At 47.3% G+C, this 23,044-nt stretch overlaps 5 protein-coding genes across 5 annotated transcripts, besides 7 other annotated features; 2 read left to right on the top strand and 3 right to left on the bottom strand.

Annotated features, from left to right (window-relative positions):
- Positions 1 to 77: 77 nt before the first annotated feature.
- Positions 78 to 8,497, bottom strand: PVX_095095 (hypothetical protein, conserved; the record flags this gene model as incomplete). Its single annotated transcript, XM_001614436.1, has 2 exons — positions 598 to 8,497; positions 78 to 204 (listed from the first exon to the last, which is right to left on the bottom strand). Exons 1-2 carry the CDS (start codon positions 8,427 to 8,429, stop codon positions 78 to 80), a joined length of 7,959 nt encoding a protein of 2,652 aa, XP_001614486.1. The 5' UTR covers positions 8,430 to 8,497.
- Positions 1,403 to 1,470: a microsatellite.
- Positions 1,734 to 1,763: a microsatellite.
- Positions 4,635 to 4,676: a microsatellite.
- Positions 8,498 to 10,233: 1,736 nt separating the features above from the next.
- PVX_095085 (hypothetical protein) lies at positions 10,234 to 11,415 on the top strand (the record flags this gene model as incomplete). The annotated part of the gene is made up of 5 exons (XM_001614435.1): positions 10,234 to 10,333; positions 10,501 to 10,704; positions 10,915 to 11,045; positions 11,157 to 11,220; positions 11,369 to 11,415. 5 exons carry the CDS (start codon positions 10,234 to 10,236, stop codon positions 11,413 to 11,415), a joined length of 546 nt encoding a protein of 181 aa, XP_001614485.1.
- Positions 10,693 to 10,719: a microsatellite.
- Positions 11,416 to 11,704: 289 nt separating the features above from the next.
- PVX_095080 (40S ribosomal protein S3a, putative) lies at positions 11,705 to 13,650 on the bottom strand. The gene is made up of 2 exons (XM_001614434.1): positions 13,100 to 13,650; positions 11,705 to 12,650 (listed from the first exon to the last, which is right to left on the bottom strand). The coding sequence occupies exons 1-2, from the start codon at positions 13,260 to 13,262 to the stop codon at positions 12,025 to 12,027; spliced, it is 789 nt and encodes a 262-aa protein (XP_001614484.1). The 5' UTR covers positions 13,263 to 13,650; the 3' UTR covers positions 11,705 to 12,024.
- Positions 13,651 to 13,729: 79 nt separating this feature from the next.
- Positions 13,730 to 13,754: a microsatellite.
- Positions 13,755 to 14,310: 556 nt separating this feature from the next.
- On the bottom strand, positions 14,311 to 16,414 carry PVX_095075 (hypothetical protein, conserved). Its single transcript, XM_001614433.1, has 3 exons — positions 16,008 to 16,414; positions 15,728 to 15,825; positions 14,311 to 15,460 (listed from the first exon to the last, which is right to left on the bottom strand). Exons 1-3 carry the CDS (start codon positions 16,023 to 16,025, stop codon positions 15,412 to 15,414), a joined length of 165 nt encoding a protein of 54 aa, XP_001614483.1. The 5' UTR covers positions 16,026 to 16,414; the 3' UTR covers positions 14,311 to 15,411.
- Positions 16,415 to 18,202: 1,788 nt separating this feature from the next.
- On the top strand, positions 18,203 to 22,417 carry PVX_095070 (hypothetical protein, conserved; the record flags this gene model as incomplete). The annotated part of the gene is made up of 1 exon (XM_001614432.1): positions 18,203 to 22,417. One exon carries the CDS (start codon positions 18,203 to 18,205, stop codon positions 22,415 to 22,417), a length of 4,215 nt encoding a protein of 1,404 aa, XP_001614482.1.
- Positions 20,362 to 20,416: a microsatellite.
- Positions 20,739 to 20,765: a microsatellite.
- Positions 22,418 to 23,044: the final 627 nt, after the last annotated feature.

The raw sequence follows: 23,044 nt of genomic DNA, 5'->3' as shown, positions 1-23,044 counted from the left end.
ACACAACAGCGCGTTTTTTTTTTTTTTTTTCCTCTTCCTTCCATCCTTACATGTGCGAAAAAGCTCCCCCACGAATGCTACGCAAAGTTCCCAACTAACATGTGATAAAACAGCGAAACTGCGTTTCCGTCGCAGCTGATTTTTACGTCCTCAAACTGGAGGTCCTCCTGGGTGCAGTTGTGCAGGAAGAACTCCACGCTTTCTCTGAAAGGGGAAAAAAAAATAAATAAATAAATGAGCAGCCCGCGTAATGGTGAACGTTGCAGTGAGGAGGCCACGCGAAAAAGCTGACAGAAGAAGGACGCTACGTGGACATCACGCAACTCATTCGCGTGAACTGAACACACGCAGCGGGCCAACCCCTCGGGGGCGACTCGCCCTGCATACCTGAAGTAAACCTGCAACGCCTCACGCGGCAGCGAGTCTTCGCGCAAATCCTCCTCCGATTGTTCAGGCGAACGCAAATACTGCGTAACCCTCGTGAAGTGGGAAAGCATCATGTACTTGCACACATGTGTGTGGTGGACGAAAATCATCAGGAGGAGATAAATGGGGGAGCGCACAGAGAGGGCGTTTCTCCCCTTCGATATCAAATACATGTTCAGGTAAATTCTGAGCAGCCGCAAAAATATTTCATACGAAAAACGGGACTTGATAAGATACGGATAAAAGGACAAAATGAAATTAGCTAAATAAATGTTCACCTCGTTAAATAGTGCTTCCCCTTCCTGTTGTCGTTTGGCTTCTTCGTTGGGCAGCGCGTCTGGGCAGGCACCAATGGTGCGGTGCTCCCTCACGGAACGCTGCCCTATCGCGGAACGCTGCCCTATCGCGGAACGCTGCTCTATCGCGGAATGCTGCTCTGTTACGGCGCGCGGACCGCTCACCCTACGGTGGCGCCGCGACAGCGCCCCCAGCTGGCGGCCGATGAGGCAAAGAGAGATGAGGAAGGGGTGCCTGACGTCCGCGCTGCCTTCGAAGGGCGCGCCCCAATTCGCCTCCGCGGGAATTTTAAAAAGCAAATTTTCCGTGGGCGCCACGGAGTTCACTCTTTCGTAAATGTACTGAAAGGCCTCCAAACTGTCAAACATTTTTAACCGGTACTTTTGCAAAATGAAAATACGAAGACATGTCCATTTTATGAAGAAGGCCTGCTTATACATGCTTAAAAAATTCCCGTTTTGGATTAACCGCTTCTTTAACGTATAAACTAGTGTGCACAAATCTTGGTCACTGTTTTTTTTTTTTTTTTTTTTCCATTTTTTTAAATTTGGGGGGAAAAAGAAATTGCGGAAATGTTTTCTTTTTTCGTAAAAGTGCTCCTCTTCCGTTTTGTCCTTTCGAAAGCAGAGAAACGAGTGGCAATCCAAATATTTGAAGATCTGCAAAATCCATATTTTGTTCCCTCCATTTGTTTCTGCCCTGTGGTTTAGGCGGACTCCCTGGTTTGAGCGGCTTCCCTGTTTTACGTGACTTCCCTGCTTTAAGTGCCCCCCTTTGGGGTTTTTCGTCCGATTGTTAATCACCTCTTCGGCGGCCTTTCCGAGGGGCCTCCCCCTGCAGAAGCTTCCATAGCCGTCCAAATGGTCCTCCACCTTCTCCCCGTCACTGCTGTCCGACGAGCTGAACTTCTCCGATTCCTCCGCCGAGTCGTAGTGCCTCCAATTGGGGAGCGAATCATCGGGAGGAGGATCCTTCTGGGGAAGCGAGTCCTTCTGGGGAAGCGAGTCCTTTTGGGGAAGCGAGTCCTTCTGGGGAAGCGAGTCCTTCTGGGGAAGCGAATCCTTCTGGGGAAGCGAGTCCTTCTGGGGAAGCGAGTCCTTCTGGGGAAGCGAGTCCTTCTGGGGAAGCGAGTCCTTTTGGGGTTCCTCCCCGTTGGAAGCACTACGAAATGGAGGCACCCCTTCTTCTCCCCTCTTCCCCTTCCATTTGCCCAATTGGGGCCATTCCATGGCGTCCCTCCCCCCCTTGTATTCCTCCTCCCCGCTGTCCGTCTCCCCCTCCAGGAGGTCGATACATTCCGCCTGGCTCATTTCAATGAGCACTTTCTTCAAAGACAGCACGTGCAACAGAACATTAACAAAGCAGTAGCTCTTAAGAATCAAAATCTTTACGCTTTTCATATAAAAAATATAATCACTCATACGGATAATGCTCTCTATAAAAACGTTAACATCGTAATTGGTCAGAACATTCTTCGCTTCTTCTTTCACACTGTTTACAAACGACTGGACTTCCCCCCGAGCACCCGGCTCTACATGGTACTTCTTTTTCTTCATGTAGAATTGGAAAATGTCAAAATTAAAAATGGTAGTGATTAGCGAAGTTAGCAAATCGAATGCTTCATACAGACTCACGTTCAGCAGCAGGCCTATCCTAAACAGGTACAGCACGTATATCTGCTCGCAGATTTGCACCTTCCTCCGCAGGGCGTGCGAGGAGCGGTCTCTTCGGTTTGCGGCAGGGTGGGCACCAACTTCTTTCCCCCCTTCCTTCATCTCTTCCTTCCCCACCTCCCCCCGTACTTCCTTCTCTTCCTTCATCTCTTCCTTCCCCCCGGCCAGGCCCCCCACCAGGGAGCACAGATAAAACAGCAGGTGGAAGTTCACCACGCCAAAGTTCCCCAGGCTGAAAAAAAATTCAGACCACCACAAGATCTTCTCCTTTGCGTAATTCGCATCTACAATTGCGCTAACCACGCGGTCTACCAATTCGTTGAAATGAAAGGCACACTTGTCTTGCTCCCCATAGGAGAAGGAGGCGCACCATTTGTCTGGGGGCACTCCATCTGGGGACGCTCCATCTGGGGACGCTCCATTTGGGGACACTCCATCTGGGGACACTCCATCTGGGGAGTCCTCCTCCCCCCTGTGATCCACCACCCAATCGCTCCACACAATGGTGTAGAAGCGAAACTGAACGCTGAACTTATCTTCATGGGGAACAAGGGGGCAATTCGCAAAGGTGCACTTGACGACGTCGCACGCGGCCTTCCCCCGATGGGTGACGAAGCTAATCAGCTTGTTAATCTCCTCAACGAGGAGGCAGAAGTTGCCTACCCCTTGGAGGATGTCCACGTGGCGGCAGGGCAGGGCGGGCGGCCCTCCCCCCTCATCTGCAGCTGCGCTGGAGTTAACACTTGAGTTCGCGTTAGTATTCACACTGGAAATTCCCCCCTCCAGCAGAGCCGCGCGGAGAAACAGGGGGGAGTTGTCGAACTGGAAAAACAAGTTGAAGAAAAACTTGTCCTCCCCCAAACAGCGCATGAACTTATTTACATTGCTGGCAACCAAAAAGGTCTTCAAAATTTTCACAATTTTCTTTTTGGCTTTTCTGTAAAATTTCACAATATACCTTTTCTTCCTCCAGTAGGAGTCTCCATTTTGCTTTTTCAGGACGACGGTGAGGCAGTGCTGCCAGTTTGGCTGGGCTGCCCCCGCTTCGTCCGCCCCCACTTCGTCTGCCTCCCCTCCCGGCCTGAACGCTCCCCCCGCTCGCACAAAGCGGTCAACCCGGCTAGCATCCTCATCACCACCGCTAACGCTGCTAACCCCGCCAATCTTGTAGGTGCGCCTGAAGATGGCCTCGTAAAAGCGGACGTTCATAACCAAGTGGATCAGCACATACAGCGCGTTGTAGTAGACGTAATTGAGGATCTCCGAGGAGTACAAATTATTGACCGTGTTCCGCTTGCCTATCTTTATAAGGTCAATTTTTTTGTAGGGGCCCCTCTGGAAAACGTACTTCTTAAAATGGACCAGCTGGAAGACCTCCCTGTTGATGTCCTTCGGGATGAACTTCATGTGGTTCTTCAGCTCGCATGAGTAGATGTCGTCCACCTCTGTGAACTTGGTCTCGGTGTCGATGTAAAAGTTATTTTCTCTAAGGAGCATCCCTATGAGGCAGTTGTTGTGTATTTCCTCGACGATTTCGCTTAAGCTGAGGTTTTCCAGCTGCTCAATTGGGTTCTTCTCCCTCGTCATCCGATTAGTCATCCGATTAGTCATCCGATTAGTCATCCGATTAGTCATCCGATTAGTCATCCGATTCGTCTGCTGCTTTTCCTTCCGCTTCGTGTTCCCCCCCCCAGTGAGGGTTAAAAAGTTGTAAATGGTGAGCGTCAGGATGGCGCTCAGCACCAGGCTCTCCCTTTTCCTCTCGTGAAGGTGAAGAATGACGTTGTTCAGGTAGTTTAGGAACGTGTTGGCGGTGCTGGTGTCCTTGCCCAGGGCGTGCTCCAAAAGGCGGTAGCACGCGAGGAAGTCTTCCTCCTCCTGCGTCAAGTGGGGCGCGCCTCTCCTGTGAGTAGCATCCAAGTGCCCCACAAACTTCAGCAAAAAGGTGACCGTCAAAATGTGCGTAATGTTATTGATGTTCATAAATTTGATCGCCTTCTGGTTCTCCTTTTTAAAATTCTTAAACTTCCTCGCGTACGTTCCGAGCGAGCTCGACAAGATCCTATAAATGTCGTGGCTCCTGTAGAAGAAAACGCCGAAAAAGAAGCTCAGCCTGATGTGCGCGCTGTATATTTTGGACATCACGCAGTTTCTTCGTTGTATCATTCCGTGCAGGTCGAACAGCAGTTGCTCGTTTGAGCGGGCGGGTGGGTCCCCCTCCTCCTCTTCCTCCACATGCTGCTGCTCCTCCTCGTTAGGGAAGCCACTCTTCTGGTCGGAACTCATAACTGGGGGGAAGCCACCCTCCACGTCCGAATGAGTGCCCCTTTTCAGGGGGAAACTTCCCTCCTCCCCTGAGGGGGCTAAACCGTCCAGCCCTCTTACGATCATACTTCCCCTGATGAAGTGCTCATCCCTCGAGGCCTCCTCGTTATGCCCCTTCCCTTTCCCCCCCCCCCTTTTTACAAACTCCACATAATATACCACCCTATTCTCGTGAACCAAATTTGCCAAATTGCACTCGACAAACAAATTGTAGAAGAGGTCAAAGTGGAAGCCGTTGTTCGGGTTATTCAGCCGAAGCAGGAAATTGAGGCAGCTCTTCTCATCCGGGGGGAGCAGAATTTTGAAGTAGTTGTAGCTTCTACGCACCTGCAGGATGTGCTCCAGCAGCGTTTCTTGCCGGAGATCCGTCCGTCCGTCTGCACACTGATCAGCGCGAGGGGGTCCCCCGTGGGGTACCTCAATCACGGAGTTCTTCTCCTCCGATCGCAACAGAACAACCTCTCGAACGTCATCACCGCGGAAGCTCCTAACCAAAAGGGAGCACTTCTTCCCCCTTACAAACTTCCTACAGTAGTGCCTCCACCTCTTCCTCCCCTGTGTGTGGAACCTACTACCGTGTAACTCTCCCTGAAGGGCGTCCCTCATCTCCACCTGGTTAGCACTCTCAATGGGGGTCAAAATAAAGGGGAAAATATTCTTATTCACGTACTCTACATTGCTCATAAAGATGAGGAAGCGAAGGAGGGGGCTGCCAATCTTCAAAATGTAGAGTTTCAAAAAATCGTTGTTCCATAGCTGTAAAAGTATCTCCATGGAGGTCGTCTTAATCAAAATGTACTGCTGGTTGTTGTACTTATTCATCAGATCTACACATTTTATGAAGAGGTACTGTGTAATCAAAATGGAGGAGCAGATGTTCAGGAGGAAGTTCTTGATGTATCTTAAAAAAACCATCAGCAGGTGCTTCTTCTGCGTGGAAAATGATTCTATTCGGTAAAATATCAGCCTGAACAGCTTGAAAAAAAGGATGTTGAAGAAGATCCCTTTGTCTGCTCCATTGGGGGTACTACTCCCACCCTGAGATGTCGCCACACCGCTTGCCGCTGCATTCACGCGGGGGCCCCTCGTTACCACTGGGAGCAACCGCTCGATGAAATTCACAAAGTAAGCCACCTTGAAGGAGTGCCTCCCCATCAGGTTAATCAGCACCAGCAGAAAAAAAACTAACGTGCTCCCATTAAGGGTCTTAATAATCAAACTGTAGTACCGCCCATACTCCTCATCATCCTCATGCATAATTATTATTTTGTAAATCAGGAAGAAGCAAATTTTGCATTTATAACTTTCTGAAGTTTCGTAAAAATTGTTAAAAAATTGTAAAAAACTGCCAAACGGGATTGAGCAGTTCGTGGCACATTCGATTAGGTTGGCCTCCCTCGCCTCCCTCGCTTCCTTCCTCTTCTCCTTCGCCTTTCCAAAGTGGAAGATGCTCTCCAGGAGAAGGAACCTTCCACTGTGCAGCCATATTTGTTGGTAATTTTTATACAAGGCCGCTTTGTACACGTGTCTCTTTTCACCATAGAATAGGCTCGCCTTAAAAATCTCCGTGATTTTCAGGTTGCTCTTCATCCCCTCTTCCACTTTGCAGAAGCTCTCCTGCGTCTTCCGCTCGCTGCACTTCGCCACTGCGTCCTTCCACTTGTCCCCTGTGCTGTGGTCCTTTCGCAGCTGCGTGAAGAGGGCCACGCGGGGGGCGTGACTAGCGTGGCTAGCGCGGTTGGCACAGTTGGCAGAGGTGGACGCGCTTGCTACACCTGCCGCGTCCACCGCGCAGCCAACATTTGATGTGTCCCCTTTGTAACCCCTACTGCTTTCACAGCGTGGGTGGCTAACTAGGTTGGACGTGCCCCCATCGCGAATGCTTCTCGCATCGCTCATCGCTGAAGGCGCCCCCTCCCCACTGGCACCCATTTCACCCCTCACCGCATTCGTTAGCACGCTCGGTGAGCCACCAAACGGGGCATTTGCAAAATTCACTCTGTTTTTGCCTTCGACCATCACCCCACCCTCCACGTGGTCGTACGGACCGCCAACCCAACTGTCTCCAGTGGCTGCCTCCCCCGGGGGAGGCTTCCCTTTGGACGCTTCCTCCAAAAGTTTTATATTATCTAGCAAGCTCATCAGGGACTCTTTGCTTTTATTTTGCGTCAGCGCGTTGTATATCGCGCTCAGGTCCCCCCCTCCTTGGTCGCCCACCGAGTTCAGGCACTCCGAAAGCATTTCCAAAATGCGAGCGCTTTCCTGGGTGGGGGCCGTTCCCGGCCCGGCCCAATTAGCGTCATCGCCATTGGCGGTACTGCCATTAGTGGTACTTCCATTAGCGGTATTTCCATTAGCGGTATTACCGCTCACATTAGTGCCGCTAACGTTGGCACCGCTAACGTTGGCCCCGCCCTGCTCGGGGGAACCTCCCACCACACCAGGGCCCACCCTGCCACCGGAGGACGACTCCCCCTTGTGGACAGCTACGCCCTTCCCATTCGTGCTGCCACTATCAAACCACTTCTTATTCTGAAAGAGAATTCGATTCTTTCCCAACTCAAATTTTTTGCCTTTATCTTTAACCTTTCCCTTGCCCACCCCCTCCCTGTTCCCTCTGTCATTCACGTTGCACAGAGTCATGTTGGGGTAAAATTTGTTGCTATACTTGTGTGCCGGTGCCTTTTCAAAGTTGGCACTTTTGGGGCAGGGCGGGCTGCTCACGTTTTTGTAACTCAGGCTGTTGCCGCTGTTGGTGTGGCTACCGCTGAGACCGCTGTGACCGCTGTGACCGCTGTGACCGCTGTTGGCGCTGCTCCCCTGGGTCGTCCCGCTCATCGGGGGGGCGCCCCCGCTGGGGCTGCTCACATTGGGGGAGTCACTCGGCCCGGTAAGCTGCCCGGTAAGCTGCCCGGTAAGCGACCCGGTAAGCGGCCCGGTAAGCGGCCCAGTAAGCGGCCCAGTAAGCGGCCCGGTAAGCGGCCCGGTAAGCGGCCCAGTAAGCGGCCCAGTACGCGGCCCCGCAGCGCCATACGCAGAGGCCACCCCCACCTCGTCGCCACTGCTCATCGTTTGTTTCTTCCCATTCTCTCGAGACACATTCTGTCCACCCCCCCTGACGTTCTTCCAACTGGCGGAGTGGTTGCACCAATTTAGCTTCGAATAATTTAAATTTAAAAAACTTTTACTCCTATAGTTATCCTTTTTTTTTTCATTGTTGGTATTCATTTTGTGAGGAGAGGGGTCACTACTTGGGTTGGCATTAGACCTTTTGTTAAGGGGGTTATTTTTCATGGGGGCATTTCGATTGGGGTGTGCTTTGAAGTTTGCCTGGCTCGGATAGAGGGCGTAGTTCGGCGGGTATGTCTCGTTCGTTACGTGGTTAAGAGAAGAGCTCTCTCCGGGGTACAAGCCCCCCGTGTTGCCGCCTCTGTTGCTGCCACGGTTGCCGCCACTGTTGCCACCTCTGTTGCTGCCACTATTGCCGCTAATATTGCCGCTAATATTGCCGCCAACATTGCCGCCAACATTGCCGCCAACATTGCCGCCACTGATGGGGGTCCTTTCGGACGCGCCGTACAGACCTCTCCTCACTTTCCTATTCTCGTAACCGATGGACGGGTGACCCTCGATTGGGGGCCTGTCCTGCCGAGGGTCTTCCCCATCGGCCTTACTATTCGGGTTGTAGTTTTTCCTTTTGTTGTTCATTTTGGAGCGCCTCGCTTCGCCGACGTTTTCCCTTTGGCCATGCGGTGCTCCCTTTCGTGGGGTTCCCCCTTGCCGAGGCCCCCTATGCTGCTCGCTCACATCCCCCTACGTGTTCAGCTCACTGGCTGGCTCGTGGCAGGACGGAGACGCACAGGCAGGTGCGCAGGAAGCGGCAAAGAAATGAAGCGGTTACGAAACGACGCGGCTAACAAACGAAGCGGTTACGAAACGACGTGGTTATTCGGCGACGCGGCTACGAAACTGCGCAGCGACGAAACGACGTGGTAAGCGACCCACCGGAAGCAACGAACAACACGTGGTGAGCAGCAAACGCTCGCTGCCCACGCATGAGATGAACCGATCGAAGCCCAGGGTTCGCGTACCCCCAGCCACTCTCCCCTTTTTAACTGGTCTTTGTTTCCCTTCTCATTCGTGCATAGTGGAACGTACAAACCATATGCATGACCAAGGGGGATACAAATTCCTTGGAAGGAAAACAAAAAATGACAAACGCTCTTTTGAAGAGGCCATAAAAAATTTTAATTCTTCAAAAGGATAAAAGTGGTTAAGCGGATGACCAATTTGGAGCCATTCTTTGGACGATTTACTCAAAGGAGGAAAAGAAAAAAAAAAAAAAAAAATGCTGAGCGGTATTGTATGGGCAGAAAAAAGTACGAGTGGGGGAGATTTTTAAAAATACGTATACACCCCATCGATTAATCGTGGCAGTAACGTTTAGGAAATTATTTTATATCTTTTTTTTTTATAGTCACGATTAGTTCCTTTTGAATGTAACATTTCGTACTCTAACGAAAAATGAGTTTACATGGGTGATGATTACCAGTTGTGTGGGTCACACTGGGCTGTTTTGTTTTTTTTTTCCTGTTTTTCTGTTTTTTTTTTTTTTTCTTCCTTTTCATCCCCGCCTGTCACAACACATTTGTGTACACAAGGAACTGGAGCTGCCATGTCGCACGCGAGAGAAAGGAGTTACTTACACGTAACACCTACACCGACGGGGATGACCAGGAATGCACAAGCATGTATGCAGATGGGGCGTTCCTATCATTTCAATTTATTTTCCTTTAAGACGCCAAAGTTAAGCAAAATGGGGGACGTCGTTTGTCCGGGTACATCCCTCCGCCAATTTGTGTACACAAGGGTGTTAGTGAATTTTTTTTTTTTTTTTTAAAATGGCAGTTTGTCCTCCCCATCAGGATGTCACCAATGCCTTTGCGGGGAAGACGTACAATACATGGGTGAAGGTACTGAGGGGGATTTCTCCCCTCCCCCCCTTCATGTTCACTCCTTGCTTAAAAATAGGGTAATTATCGGTAAAAGCATCAAAATGGTTCCTCTTCGCCAAAAGTTCCAGCGCAAATGGTAGAAAAATCGCATCGCAGCTTCGTTCGCCGAAGATACAAAGTGGATGTGCATCCGTAGGGGTATTATATGTTGGTATTTTTTTTCTCTTCTCTTATATTTTTTTTTTTTTTTTTTCCCCACAATTACACCATCCTTTGTCTCCTGGTTTCCAAACCGAGGGGGGATGAACCGGAATGAATCGCGCGCGACGGGCGGAGGAGTGTATTCCCTCTCGAGTGTCTTTATCCCCCCGGTCAATTTTACCGCTTTACCGCTTAGCAATGTTGATCTTTTTTTCGGATGATACGTATGGATGCCCCTGTCTGGCCGCGCGTACCAGTGAATGAGACCCTCGTGTGACCTTCCTAGGTCCCCCCCCTATGCGCGCACACGTCAAAACGTACTCCTCCCCTCTGCATAAAGCGAAACTTGCGAAACAATGAAATCCGGGAAGGATAAAAATAAGCAGAAGGAGGATGCACATTTGTTGAAGGCAAAGGAACTTCGGGAAAAAATCGAATCTCTAAAAAATGACTTAGGTGAGGTGAAGTGAGGTGCGGGGGCTGTGCAGCGAGCACGTGGTCCCCCTGACCTGGGAGGGCCTACCCATCCGATCTGCTCACCCGATCTGCTAATCCGATATGATGAGCCTATCTGCCCAACTTCGCAACCCAAAGGGTTACCCCCCCTCCCCATCCCTGCGCAGCCGAAAAAACCCAAATTATCAACACGCTAAAGGAGCAAAGAGAAAACAAAATACAAAACATTAAGCAGCTGGAGGTAGAGAATAAAGCCAACTACGAGCAGTTCCTTACCGAGTACCAACAAATCTTAAACCAGTACAGAAGCATCGAACGGGAGATCCTCGACGTGTTAGCCGATTTGAAAGTTCTCTCCGAAAGATCGTACAGTGAAATATGTAATTAATGTGCACGGATGAGGGGAGTTTTTTCTTCTTTCTTCTTTTTTTTTTCTTTTTTCTTCTTACTTTCTTTTTTTTTTTTTTTTTTTTTTTTTTTCCCTCTTCCATCTTCCCCATTTATCCTTTTTTTTTTCTCCTTATGTGCATACGTTTTACCCCCTAACTTCATGCAAAAAAAAAAAAAAACCAACCGAACAGTACAGCTTAGACAAGAGAAAGACAACATTCTCGCGAACAAAAACTTAATCCTTGAGGAAAAAAAAAAAGAATTCCAAGGACGGATGGAAAAGGTTGCGCTGGAGGTCTCCAAGCATTCGAGCATGCTGAACGTAAGAGCTTCTTAACCCATTTAGTCACCGCGCATACGTTATGCGTGACTGCAAATGGGGAAAACTTCCTAACGGTTGCTGCACAACTTTCCCCCCCCCTTTTTTTTTAAGGACGTCCTCTTGAAAACGAAAGAAATTTTTAAAAAAACCCACGTCCAATATCAGCACGAGGCAGGTAAGCAACGCGGACGGTAGACTTTCCACTTTGCTTAGCGAATTATTTGCCCTCCTGCGCGCCTTTTCGCGTTTGCCATTTCGCGTTTGCCATTTCGCGTGTGCCTGTTCACCCACCTGTCATCTCCCTACCACCCCTTCCACAACAGACCTAAAACCGCTGCTAATAAGACTGCAAAGCATTGGCAAACGATAAGGTGACCAGAAGGCATGCACATGTAATTATCTTACCATGTTCGATTCCGCCGTTGCCCCTTCCCCCGCAACGAGTACGCCAAAAACGTTATAGCGTACACTCTTCTTTACTGCATAGCTGTGCGAATTTCCTTTCACTTATTGGCGCGTGTGGCGACCACGCAGCGCCCCTTCGAATTGGCTTCTGCCCCACTGTTGTACGCAATAACTGGGCAGATGGGAATGCCCACTTGTGGGGGTAACCACCTAGATAGTCCTCCCCCCCCGCGGGTGCACACTTTTTCGTAAAAACCGCGATTATTTTTTTTAAAAATTAAGTCCCGTTCCGTAAATTCATAAAAAAAGGAAAAAAGAAATCACACGTTCTCGCGTGGACGTACCCACATGTGTAGTATAAACGAAAATATACGCACATGCGGTAGGACAAGACGCATTATGCGTTGGAGGGACTCTACCGTTAAAACGGGGTGAGCATCCGAATGGGAGTGCATATAAATGCAACATTTTGTGCGCGCTTTGGGCGGAGGAAGAAATCGCGTGGGGAGAAACCAACCCAACAGATTAGCACATTAATCTCCCCCCAAATTGCAGCTGGCGGAGGAACAACCCTCTAATGTTTCAACTCAGCACTTAAGATGTTCGTGGCCTCCTTCGACTCAGGTAACGACTTGACATTCTTTCCAGCGTCTTCTTTCGAGTCCGTGTGCAACTCCATCAATTTGGAAATGTCCAATTTGGGTCTCTTTAAAATTTTTACTTTTCTTATTAAAACGTTCTGGAGGGGGTATATCTTCTTGCACTGTTTCTCCACTTCCTTTCCAATCGATTCTGGAATAAATTTTTTCACGAGATCTTTTAGCATAACTTTACTCGCTTCAGCGTTCATGATATCTACCATTTTTTTTCTTATTTTTTTAATTTGACTCGTCTGTGCGTAGCAGGTGGTTTTGGTCTGGTTTGGTCTCTTCTTCGTGAAAGCAATGCAAAACATCCTCAGCTGGTAGTTGTCAATCGTTTTTACATCCGTGTATCCCTCAATGAGGGTGTATCCCTTTCTTATCAATGAGCATAGCTTGTCCCTCGTTATGCTGAGACCGCAGAAATCCGTGTAGCAATCTTTGTTGATGATGTGGTCACAGCACAGTTTTATTTTCTTGTGAGCTTGGTCCTCGTCGTTGTTCAGGTCGGCCAGGTTCACTTCGTAAATTCGTCCCTTCAAGCCGTCCGTGGCCAACTCTGCGCGGGTGGGCGTCGCGAAAAAAAAGCAAAGTGAAGTGCGGCAAAGTAAAGCAAAGTGAGGTTTGGCAAAGCGAAGTGCGGCAAATCGCAAACACCTCACACGCGGGTGTCCCCTTTCGCATGAACAGGTCAGCAAAAAGTTGCACACATGGAAATGTCGCGGCTGCGCCGGGGTTGGCCAAAAAAAAAAGCCTTCGCGCAGAGCAACAAACAACGGACACATCAAGCAGGGTATCTCCAGCCTATCCGATCAGCATAGCATCAGAAAAGCTGATTTGCCGATACGCTGTGCAACATCACGCACTACTGGCATAAACATATGCCGGCACAATTCCGTATGAACAAGGGAAAAAAAAAAAAAAAAAAACAAAAAACAAATTAATGCTACAATTTGGCTAGCTCCACGTATACATGGCGCCCTCGCCACAACTCCTCGGGGGACTTACTTTTTCCAATGGTTTTCGTGACTAGGGTTTTTCCGAAATTTCTGACCAAAAACATTTTGGGGGCCTTCAGGTCATACCACTCCTTCTTGGTAAAAACATCCGTGACCTTTTTCTTTCCTCCTTTCTTTCCCTTTGACGTTCTTTTGTTTTTTCCTACCGCCATTTTATTTTCGCCAGTTGCTTCGTAAGGTTGGAAGTGAAAAGTTGGGAAGTTTGGAAAGATGCGAAGTTGCGAAGTTGCAAAGTTACGAAGTTGGAAGGTTGAAACACGCTCGATGGAAAAAGTTGTACAAGCGATGTCACAGTTATAAGTTTGCGCGAGCGGCTAAAGTAAAAAAATTGACTGCGATACGTTTGCAAATCTTCGTCAGAGAGTTGCTTATGCTGTATGCGCAAAAGTACTTACGTGACTGTACATATGCTGAATTTTCTTTTAAATAATTTACCACGCCACAGGTGAATACATATATACATACAATATATGAAGCAGCCCTTCGCGCGTGCCATAAATCTGTGAACTACTGTGAAGCTTTTAAAATTTGCTATGCATATAATATGTATGCCTTTTTTTTTTTATGACCCCTACGTGCGATTTCGCAGTGTGACTGTTTTTTTAATTTTGGCCTTTCCCCGAATGCAGTTTGCATCACACTACAGCTTTGCGCCGCCCAATTTTATGGTGCTCTTTTTTTTTTTTTTTTTTTACCTTCCAGTGCCCTCAACAGTTTGGCATATCCCCAGGCCACCACTGCCCCTTCCCCATTCCTTTTTTTTAGCAGTGAAAAGGCAAAGATGTTTGTTAAAGTGCTAAGAACAGTGTTCATTTTTTTTCTTCCCTTCTGATTAAGCATCACCATGATGATGGTGATAAAACTGCTATACCAACTGCTCCGCCGCACCGCATGGTACATAAAATAGTATATATGCCTCTTTTTTTTTTTCGCAACATCTGCCCATTTCGCGGTGATAAAGGGGTATCCTATAAAATGTATGCGCCCTGTGAGTTGGCGGGGTTGCCCTATCCCCCCACTAAGGGAAAAAAGAAAAAAAAAAAAAATCCTTTTTGATCAACCTTCATTTTATGTGAACAATTAGGTATGCTCATACCGAACGTTTTTTAATTTTTTTTTTCTTTTCCATAAGAAGACTTTTTCACATTTACGCGAACGATGCGCTTCGCAAAACTGTGTTAGAAATATAGCACTTCCCCCAGGCCAGCAACTGAAACCTGTCACCGCTACAGCTGCTGCTGCTTTCCCGCGGCATGCACAGGTATATATTTGCATTTTCCTGTGCGGGGAACGGTCGAAAAAGTATCCCCCAATTGTGGGGAAAAAAAAAGAAAAAAAGTATAGCTCATCATCCCATCATATATTTTTAAATTAAGTTTTACGAGAGCGCCTTTTCTTTTTATGAGTAGCTACGCGAAATGGGCTGGGTAGGTAAGATAATCTTCCCCCGTTCGTGTGCTACATATAATGTAAGAACAGTGCCAAGTTAAAGGTCGCACACATGGAGCGGTGATGTTTTAAAAGGGGTGCCACATTAGGGTTTACAATGACCTGATTAACGCGCAGAGGAGTTATTCGTATATATCAATAGGTTGCCTTATACATGTGTAGCACACCATTCGTTTATCTCCAGATGGAGCTCCGAACGGGGGGCTTCCACAGACGTAGGCTCGCTGCTACTCACTGCTGCTCAGCGCAGAAGGGCTACCCCTCGTTGCCGTACATGCGCACCTCGCTTTGGTCAAACTCTTTAAATCGTTTTTTACAGAAGAATCATATGTACTATACACACGTGTACATGCAAGTAGTTTTCTTTTTCCGTCGGTGAGAACTGACACAAATTTTGCTCCAATCAGTGGACAGACAAACAACGTCTTCTCCGTTTCCCCTTTTGAGCATAAAAGGTTCGCGGGCCGAAGAAGTTCAACGGACGGGAGTTGTGAAATTTTCTTTTTTTTTGGGTTATCTTTTTTGTGTCTGCGTTATCTTTTTTGTGTTTGCGTTATCTTTTTTGAGTTTGCGTTATCTTTTTTGTGTTTGCGTTGTCTTTTTTTTTTTTTTTTTTGCATGCACTGTGCATACATTTGCGCATTATTTACAATACGGTTATACTTAAAAAATTAAAAAAAAAAAAAAAGGCGTAAAATCGGTGTGCTTTAAACAGGACTTCGCGCATGACCAGCTTCTCGTCAGTGTTGTCTCCCCAAGCAAAGGGCTCCGTTGACAGACCCAAGGGATTTTCCCACTCGTGCGGATCTCCTTCATCATTTTGCTTGTTCTATGTAGCGATTCGGCAGTCGTTTACTTCTTTTTGGCCTTCAACAATTTCTGTTTAGCTTCTTCTTCGGCCCTGCAGGGAAAGCGGGATGGGTTAGCAGCATGGGTCAGCGCTATGGGCAAAGGAAAAGGAGCAGCAAACCGGAGCAACTAAAAGGGTACATATACATGTAAGGCGCATGCGCGTGTTCATACTGCGTCCACACTGAGACGCCATTCCCGATGTCACATGCATCACTGGGAAGACATCATTGAAAAAAATAAATCGCCACTCAAGCGCAGTCTACATATGTGTTCCCTCGTGCCGCGAATGACATGCGGTGGAGAGCTGCTGGCGTACTTTTTCTTCTCGGCCATTTCCTTTTTAAAAGCTTTTTCTTCTTCCGTCATTTCGACGGGTCCCTTCTTGGCGGCCTTCAGCGGCTTCTTCTTTCCTCCCTACGCCGGGGAAAAACAAAAAAAAAGGACACAACGGGGTTATGAGAAGGTATGCAGTATGTACGTCCGTGCGCACTCATATACATATATATATGTATAAATATATCCATACGCACACAGCGAGGTGCCGTGCGAAGGGTTGTCGTCCCCCCTTTGCGCGGCAACTCAGGGCGAAAATTAACCTGTACGTTTAGCGGCATTCTGCTGGAAATACTCGGAACGGAGACGCAGCGTGAAAGCGGAAACAAAATGCGAACAGAAAGACCAAGACGAAAAACAAATCGGACGAGAAAAATATCTTCGTACTGAAATGTTTTAAAAGGGCGTGTTTGTTTTGCGTCGCGCTGCTCCTCTTTATTTTGTTTTCTTTTTTTTTTCTGGTGCTGCTGCCTTCGCTTAAGGGTTTAGCAAAAAGATACATATACGTGACGGAAAGGGAAAAACGCTTGGAAAATTAAAAAAAAACGTTTTGCGTGCATCCTGGGGGAGAAAACGTGGGTGCCTTCGCAATTGAAAAACTCTTTTTTTTTTTTTTGGGGAGGGGGAGAAGGGGAGTTCACAGTTCCTTTGAATACGTTTTTTATACATTAGCGTTGAGCGGTACATATGAATTGAATACATATATGTACGTACGTACGTATTATCCATTTCGCGTCGCATCGCGTGCGTGCATTTGTATGATGGGTGACCCTCGTTTAGCCTTTCCGCCAAAATAAAATATACGCCCGCCATTTCGCCGTTTCGCCGCTTCGCAACGTTTTTATTTTGTTTCGTTTTTTATACTTTTCTGAGAAAGAAAAAAGTTCGCCTCGGCAAAATTGCGCTCACAAAAATGAGGAAATTTTTTTTTTTCAAATGGCGCATTAGTAGTACGTACGATTTTTATTTATCCTAAGTTTTCTGTTCGTCGAGCCGCTTAACCATTGGGCGATATGCCTTCCCGTGGTTACCCCCTGTGGGCATTCCCACCGCCGTGCATGCATTGGCGTGGGTACTCGAGGGAGTATACTGGTCAGGCACTCGCGCAACTGCTCTGTAACGAAGCACGTATGATCCGCGCATGATTTGCAAACATACCTTTTACACGTCGAATCGCAGCGAGACCCCCTCAAATAAATAAACACAGTTATCTTAACGCATCTACATAGTAACCACCTCAGAGGAAGAAAAACTACATCACGCTGTTACAGTTGTCTCCACAAAGCAATCATTGGTACCTTTCGTCAGGGGAAAACACATACGTCCTGAGCGTAGCACAACGTAAGGGTGTTTCTCCCGTTGTATAAACCAGACACTCTGAGTTAGAAGCTATTCTCCGATGTGAGCTCCAACAATTTGGAGGAAGACAAACGCTGCGGTGAAGGATACATACCCCACATGTGTGCACGTACAGATGTACCTATGCACCCGTGCCTATCTCTGTGTGTGTGACCATTTGCCTACCGCTGTGCTTCCGTATTGGCATAAGCCGAAGCGCCCGTACGTTCACGAGTAAAGAGAATGACATGCCCACGCAGCATGAACATACATGGTGCGCGTGTCCTTTTTATTTTTTTTAAAGAGACAACGCTTTTGCTCCGTATATGCACTCGCCATTCGTGCGAAATGTGGGCGCCCAGAGTTACTTTGCACCAGTGAAGCACATGGGCCGTGCCCCTTGTCAGTAATTCGCACAGCCAGGTTCCCCCACCTCCCCGCCGTTCATTTTTTTGTGTTTTTTTTTTATTTTAATTCCCCCGCACAGTACATATATGTATATATATGAACGTGCATGAGTTTGCTCCGATTTTAAGAGGATTTACGCGTGAATGAAGAAGCGCACATATTTGCGAGTTCGTTGCGCATCCTCATTTTGTGAACATAAAAGAATATTATTTATTTTTTTTTTTTTCTTCACCCATTCGAGCCACGGCAAAGGGGCAACCCCATTTTTTGTGTGCATAATTTTATGAGAGTCCGAAAGTTGTTGCGGGGTAATGGTAATGCGGTGTACAGTGTACCTTTGCAACTTGCAGCAATTTTGAAGAAGCTGCTTTGGGGCATAAACAGGGGGAAAAGCATTTACCTGTATGTGTCTCTACATATGTGCCGCTTTCTGTGTGAACCGCCCATTAAGCGGAGGTAGACGTCGCCCTTTAAGCGTTCATCTGTTTGTTTCCCATTTTTGCTTGAACAGTGCATATTTTATTATTATTTTTTTTTTTTTTTTCCGTTTTTACCTGAACAGTGCATATTTTATTATTATTATTTTATTTTTCCCTCTCATCTACCTGAGCAGTGTGCACATTTTTGCTGACCCCCTCACCCACTTGTACCCTCCCCCCAAGCGCGTAATTATGAACGGACGAACATAAGAAGAAACCACTGCAGCAATAATATGAAAGCTCCTTTAAAAAAGGCAAAGGAGGAAAGAGGCTACTACAGCTGCGTAGATTTCGAAAATTTGTATAACAAAAAAAAAAAAAGCAAATCGAGATACACAACATATAGAAAAAAACATTACAGCGATAGTGAACTGTTTGAAAAAAAAAAAGTACAAATTAAAAAAAAAAATGGATGTATGTACGTACAGAAGCACTACATCCCCAGCAGCAAGGACAATGACAGGCTGTACCTGTTTGACAACATAACTATTTATAAAAATCACTTTGACAAGTATGAAGAAAAGAATGATGAGAAGCTGTCCAATTTAAAGAAAATCCTGAAGATATATGAAAACGTAACGACGAACGAGAAGAAGAAGCTGTACGAATTGATTAAATTCTTCTCCTTCACGCAAGGAGGATTTCAAAATGATAAGCTGAGACAGAAGTTGTGGCTACTCCTACTCGGATTTAACATCAACTTGTCGAAGGAAAAAAATTATAATGATCACCCGATATCCATCCTTTGTATGAAACATAAGAACAAATTTAAATTTGTGAATTCGGCCAAGCACTTTAAGTTAAAATGGATCCAAGAGGAGGACGGGGCGGGTGATTGGCGCCCGCGTGAATGTGCCAAAGGTGATTTGCGGCAAAAAGGAGGGACTACTCCACATACGCAGAGTCAAAATAAAATTTACTATTATGATAATTTTTCGTGTCCTCGGAAGAAGGAATTTGTTTTCACCTACGGGGTAAGTGATGAAGGAGGGGGTCTTCCCCCTTCGGCTGACCAGGGGGGACGGTTACCCCCTACCACAGGTGCCCCCTCGGAGGGGTGCCCATCAGTGGGGAGAACCAAATCAAGCGACAAGGATGGAAGCGGAGCCCAATGCGGAAACAAAGCAGCTGCACATGATGGCCACTGTCGTAACCGCAAAAGCACGCGGGCGAGGAGGCGGTTCTACCAGAAGGAAGAGGACGAGAAGTGCCACAGCGCAAGTCCGTCGGCATCGCCGGCACCCCCAAGCTGCTCGTCAAGAACATCGTCAACGCCGTCCGGCAGAACGGAACTGTTATGTATCCCCGCCTTGGAAGCAGTAGATCATTGTGCTTCTGAAAATTCGCTCTACCTATCGGACAGTTTTATTTCCTCGACGACGTCCTTCACAGCGTCGTCCGTGTCATCGTTCGCCTCCAACTGTTCAGACGACATGGACATGGTGGGGAGCAAGTCGAGGAGTAGGCAGAAGAGGCGCACCCCCCCCCTGCATTTTTTCAGTAGTTCCCACTCGAATGACGGCGCACGGGAGGGGCGCAGCAAGGGGAGTAAGTCGCTAAAAAGGAGATCATCGAGCAAGAGGGTCAATGCCCCTCAAAGGAGTGTCCTCCCAGGGAAGGCCCAACCGAATGATGACTCCTTCCCCTTTTTCTCCGAAGAAAAGTACCCCAAAAAAAAAAAAACAAACAAAATTGCCAAGCGTGAAATAGAGAAGCAGGCCAAAAGGTGCATCGAAAAGAAGACGAAAAAAATCATTCATTTTTTGCTCCATATTGACAAAGAGAAAAATAATTATGATAAAAAAAAAAACATAAAATTTATCATAAAATTGTTCAAGGTGATTTATAAAAACATGTTGGAGGTGGACCTCTACATAGTGGATTATATCCTTCGGAAAAATCAAACGAAAGAAGACACAAACATTTTGTCCTACCTAAAATATAATATTGAAAATAATTACAATTTTAATTCAAATTTGAACAAGTGGATTATCGACAGTGTGTTGCTGGACGAAAATGAAAGAGTGCAAGTGAAGAAGGACGTCAAAAGGAGCGTAAACACGTGGAATATACACAAATATAACATTTACGAAATTAAGAAGAAGTATCAATACATTTTGAAAAATGTCATTTGCAGCATTTTATATAAACACTCGAATAAAATTTTTTACGCGCAGGGGGTACATGACGTTTGTCTCGTTTTCGTCACTTTATATTTTCATCACTTTTTGAGGAGGTACAAAAAGTACGTCTTCTTGGAGCACTTCATTTCCAAGTTTGTCGTAAACAAAATTTGTGATTTTATTTTTTCAAAATTGAAAAGGGAGTGTAATGGGCAGCATCCCCCGGGGGGGTCCACCTCCCAGGTTTTTTTTCCACACGAGGGAGGTACAGCGGAGCAGGAAGGGAAGAAGGTGTCCACCCCCGTTCCACACAATAATGAAGATGGTGAGGCGAAAGGAGGGACGTTACCCCCAACGAAGCGGAAGGGACCACTCATCGGAGGAGACATCTTCCAAAACAACATCTACGACATGTTCCTCATGGAGGAAAGGTACATCGAAAAGATATGCCTGCTGAATAATATTAACCTGGAGAGGTATATAAAGTATAAAAAGAAGAAGAAGAAAAAAGAATACATCGTATACCTCCTGTGCGAGCGCTTCCTCCTTTTCTACATGATCGACTACTTGACGCTATCGCTGGACGTCTCCATTAACAACACCTTCAAGAGCATCGGCTTGCTGCTCAAGTACATGGACAAGGAGGTCTACAACGTGTTCTGCCTTCTCCAAAAGGAGCAGCAGTATGAAAATATGAAGTACGTGAATAGAAGTGAGAGAGCCAGTTTGGGGGGGAGTCGAAATGGTGGCAGCGAGGAAAGAGGCGCCAACAGAGGGAAGGAGCAGCAGAATGACTCCAAAAGTGATACCAACCAATTGGACAGTAAGAGGAACTCCCTCAAGCTGAGCGGCACCGAATTCTTCTTCTGCCTAAGTTGGGTCGTTACGTACTACTCTCACGTATTCACCGAGTTTGAAAAACTCGCCAGGATTTTTGATACCCTCCTCTCGAATGATGGCATCTTCATAATCTACTTCACCAGCGCCATCATTTTGCACAAGAAGGAGGAGCTCATACAGATTGCCAACAAGAAGAAAAAGGAAATGCTCTACAATAATATGTACACCGAGACGCACTACATTTTTCAAAACATGAAATGGAAGGACTTGAATGTGGATAACATAATTAAAAAAACCTACTACTATATGAATTATAAAATCCCGCAGGATACCTTTTTGGAGAAGATAAGGAAGAAAATTTCCTTCCCCCCCTTCTCCCCCATCTATAGCTACCCCTTCATTCTGCACTACTTCCACTATGAGCGGGAGCGGGAGGAGTTGCGCAACCGCTCGGTGGAGCAGTCCATTCGCAGCTTCTACGCGTACAGCAAGGCGGGGGGTGCGGAAGAGCGGCAGGAGGAGCGACGTGAGGAGCGTCAGGATAAGCGGCAGGGGGAGCAGCAGGAGGATCTGCAAGATGAACTACCGGAGCCGCCGCAACCGCCGCAACCTCCGCAGGGCGAGGGCAACCCCTCGAAGGAGTGCACCCCCGCGAACGCGTGCAGCCTGAACGTGCCGCCCAGCAAGATGAAAACGTACGACGAGTACATCCACGACCTGCTGGGCGAGCAGAGCGAGGGGAGCCCCGAAGAAAAGAGGAAGAACCCACTGTGGAGGGGAGAAAAGCACAGCAAAGACGACAACAACATCTACCTGCACTACCCCCATTCAATTCTCTGCAACCACTTAGAAATGAATAAAGAAATTATAAAAAAGCACCTGCTCGTGGAGGATTTCTTCCAGTACGTATTCTACGATTTTATTGTGAGCTACAAAGACATCTGCAACAGGCAAAGGATTAGGTCCAAAAAAAAATGCTACATCATTCAGTACATCAAGGTGAAGGGCAGAAGGGAACACCTCCTGATAAAGAGAAAAAAAAAAAAAAAAAAAAACAAGTATGAAAAAATACTCCACAGAATGGCAAAACATGTTACGTTTTTATATCAACACAAATGTAGAAAGGAAAAAAAAAACAAAAAATATATGTACATGAATTTTACCACTAAGGGGAAAAAGAACGCACCCCTCTCCTCCTTTCGCAATTTGCCCCATCACAAACGTAACCAAAAAACAATAGCCATCATCCCACCCATTTATAAGTACATCGTCCAGGATAGCCTCGTTATGGAGAATTTGGGCCACTCCAAAAAGAGCAAGCTCAATAAAGCCGCAGAAAAAGACAGGCTCCAGAAGCAGAAGAAGCGCCTGCCCTACATCTACTACCTGCTTCGCACGTCCATTCACGACTCGCCCTATTTTAATTTCTTCCTGTTTTTTTTCGTGGTCTCCCTCTTCTCCTCTTTGCTGTACTACCACCGGTGAGGTGCTTCAGCGATGTGCTGAGACGTACGTGCTTAACTTCCCCCCCTAATTTCCCCCTCTAATTTCCCCCCTTTTTTTTTCCAACATTTCCGTAATTTGACATGCATATTCCCGTTTGCACAACTCCCCCAGTTCGCCACGAACCGACACGCAGGGCGCGGCGCATCGAGGCGCAGCGAGGCCTTCCTCGCGCCCACTTGTCGATTGTTGCGGTTGCCGATTTGTTCACCGATGTGTTACCCCAGGGAGAAGCAGCAGAAGCGTTGCACCCTTCGCGCACACGCGGGCGAATGGGCTAATCCCCGCGTTGTGCTCACCACTTTTTGAAAAAGGGGCGTCACGAATGTAGGGTGCTGGTGGTGGTCCCCCTTTTGGCGCAGCTGGCAAAAAAACGCAGGGGAAAAAATCCCCATGCGGAGAAAAGGAACCCCCCAGCAAGTTATGCACACGGTTCCCATTTTGAAACGCAAGCGAGGTGAAATGTGTAAGAAGCCTTCGCAAAGGGGAAGGCGTGAACCGGTCCAAGGTTGCTCCACTCCATCGTTTTGCGGGAGTCTCCCAAGCGAGCACATTTATCGCCACTCTGCGCATACGCACCGGAAAAAAAAAAAAATGAACGAGGCACAC

Source organism: Plasmodium vivax, chromosome 8 (genome assembly GCF_000002415.2).
Source record: "Plasmodium vivax chromosome 8, whole genome shotgun sequence".
Classification (NCBI taxonomy): Eukaryota; Apicomplexa; class Aconoidasida; order Haemosporida; family Plasmodiidae; genus Plasmodium; species Plasmodium vivax.
This window is presented reverse-complemented; position numbering and strand designations above follow the sequence as displayed.

What these genes read in the sequence shown, in the direction of transcription:
- PVX_095080 (XM_001614434.1), bottom strand. Translation starts at nt 13,262, where the DNA reads ATGGCGGTAGGAAAAAACAAAAGAACGTCAAAGGGAAAGAAAGGAGGA. An exon ending in CACGAAAACCATTGGAAAAA is followed by an intron (nt 12,651 to 13,099) that starts GTAAGTCCCCCG and finishes CCACCCGCGCAG; the next exon opens with AGTTGGCCACGGACGGCTTG.
- PVX_095075 (XM_001614433.1), bottom strand. An exon ending in GAAATGGCCGAGAAGAAAAA is followed by an intron (nt 15,461 to 15,727) that starts GTACGCCAGCAG and finishes CTTTCCCTGCAG; the next exon opens with GGCCGAAGAAGAAGCTAAAC.